The following is a 2,060-nucleotide window of genomic DNA, read 5'->3' on the forward strand; positions in this document are numbered from 1 at the left end:
TATCAAACCGCACTCACTCACCACCACCACCACCACCACCCCGTCGCTATAGGGTCGCTGATTATGTTGAGATAACCGGATTGCCCTGCATGCAGCGTGCACCGTGCACGCCATGAAGTGGCTGTGGCTCTAGCGTGGCAAAGAAAAAGAAAAGAAAAGAAGAGAAAACAGAAACATGAAGTTAAGTAGTTTCGACGGACAGCGGTGAATGCTGCGGTTTGACAATCGATCGCCTCGCCGTGCATCTGCAAATTGGCAAGTTATAATTCCGAACAGAACGGAGTCATTTATTGTTTTCCTGTTTCTTTTCCTCCTCCATCACCCGAACGGACGGCTCGTCTCAGCAGCCTGCAGACGGACAAGATGAGGTCCTTCTGTGACTTTTTAAATCCTTCTTAAAGAGAAGCAAAGGAAACGAACGAAGCACCAAAAAGGCTTTATATACTGCAAGAAAACAAGGATAATAAAAAAAAAAAAACATTGCATTTATTTTATTTTCATTCCAAACCTACTCGCGTCGCCTTTCATTCAGAGACAGAGGAAGATATATAACGTCTTTGGAGGGTTCTTAAAAGAGTAGGCTATACAAATCTGCGTTTATTGGGTCAACCACAACAACAACAACAACATGAAGAAGTTTCGGAAGGTGCTCGACGGGCTGACCACCTCCTCTCCGACGGGGGGGTCCATGGGGTCGCCCTCGGGGTACGGCAGTGCGGCGGGGACCCCCACCCCCCGAGACGTGGACATCCAGGAAACTTTAGTCTCGGAGAACTTTCAGATCAGTAAGGTTAGTAGCATGGTGTGTGTGTGTGTGTGTGTGTGTGTGTGTGTGTGTGTGTGTGTGTGTGTGTGTGTGTGTGTGTGTGTGTTATATGATGATATGACGGAGAAGACAAGGCTGCCTAACTGAGTGTGGTCTTAATTGGCTTGGTTTGGCTGAAGGCGAAACGCGCCTCGACGCTTTAATAACCCATGCAGTGCTTTGGCACCGTGCACACCGCTGTGTGTGTGCATGTGCACAGCTGGCCCATACGCGTTGAGTTGACTCACGGTTGCACAACAAATGTGTGTGTGTGTGTGTGTGTGTGTGTGTGTGTGTGTGTGTGTGTGTGTGTGTGTGTGTGTGTGTGTGTGTGTGTGCGAGTGCGTGCGTGCGTGCGTGAGAGAGATGAAAGCGGCATCCGGTCCCAACCGTGCACCTTGCCATCTGTGTGTACCAATGAGTATAGGCTACAGTATGTCTTCTGTCTATGATGTGGAACAAAAACATGTAGATGACAACAGCCTGGAATGAGAGCGCATGTGGAGTACACAGTCTTATTGGAACAAGAAGATTATGGTCAGATGTACACAATCCATGTGGCTTAGTTTGCATAACAGATCATTTATCTATGACAGTCTTTGATCCAAGGCTATAGCCTATAGTGTGCGTGCGGCACAGGAACAGTCTATACTCTAGGCTATACTTCAATAAAATAAAGAAACAAAAGTGAGCCATCCCAAGAAGTATCGACACTGCAGTCCTACCTATCCTATCCTATCCTATCCGGCTGATGTGATTTTCGTGGGGGTTGGTTGTCTATTTATAGCACCCCCCTCGCCCATTGCAGGCTATAGTGCCGGACGCCCACTTGGAGGGAGGGAGAGAGAGAGAGAGAGAGAGAGAGAGAGAGAGAGAGAGAGAGAGAGAGAGCTGACTGCAGCCATAATTTCTCACCCGAAAGAGAGGAGGTGAATTTTTGGATCGGATATCGTGAATATTTCATGACGTTGCATAAACTTGGGGGTATGTTGTCGTGGAGCTGCCTGTGCTGTGTGTGTGTGTGTGTGTGTGTGTGTGTGTGTGTGTGTGTGTGTGTGTGTGTGTGTGTGTGTGTTCTCAGAGTCACAGACCCATAATGGTCCATTTGGTTTCTAACTATCATTTAGCTGGAACTCTCTCAAGGACACCCTGGGGGTCCCCGGACCCCACTTTGGGAACCACTGGTTTGACCTTATATCACTGTAGAGCTTCTGTTCTTGACGGCGGCGGTGGCTCAGCGGTAGAGTGGCCGGAT

At 48.5% G+C, this 2,060-nt stretch overlaps 1 protein-coding gene across 1 annotated transcript in view; it reads left to right on the forward strand.

Moving 5' to 3' along the window:
- Positions 1-628: 628 nt before the first annotated feature.
- stxbp5l (syntaxin binding protein 5L) overlaps positions 629-2,060 on the forward strand; it is a gene marked incomplete at its 5' end in the record, with an annotated part of 281,832 nt that continues 280,400 nt past the window's right edge. The window contains one exon of the mRNA XM_083777165.1: positions 629-790. Within this exon, the coding sequence (XP_083633291.1) occupies positions 629-790 (162 nt within the window). The remainder of the gene's footprint in view (positions 791-2,060) is intronic.

The sequence above is a fragment of the Protomyctophum parallelum genome (assembly GCF_964188405.1).
Source record: "Protomyctophum parallelum genome assembly, chromosome: 11".
In the NCBI taxonomy this organism is placed as follows: domain Eukaryota; kingdom Metazoa; phylum Chordata; class Actinopteri; order Myctophiformes; family Myctophidae; genus Protomyctophum; species Protomyctophum parallelum.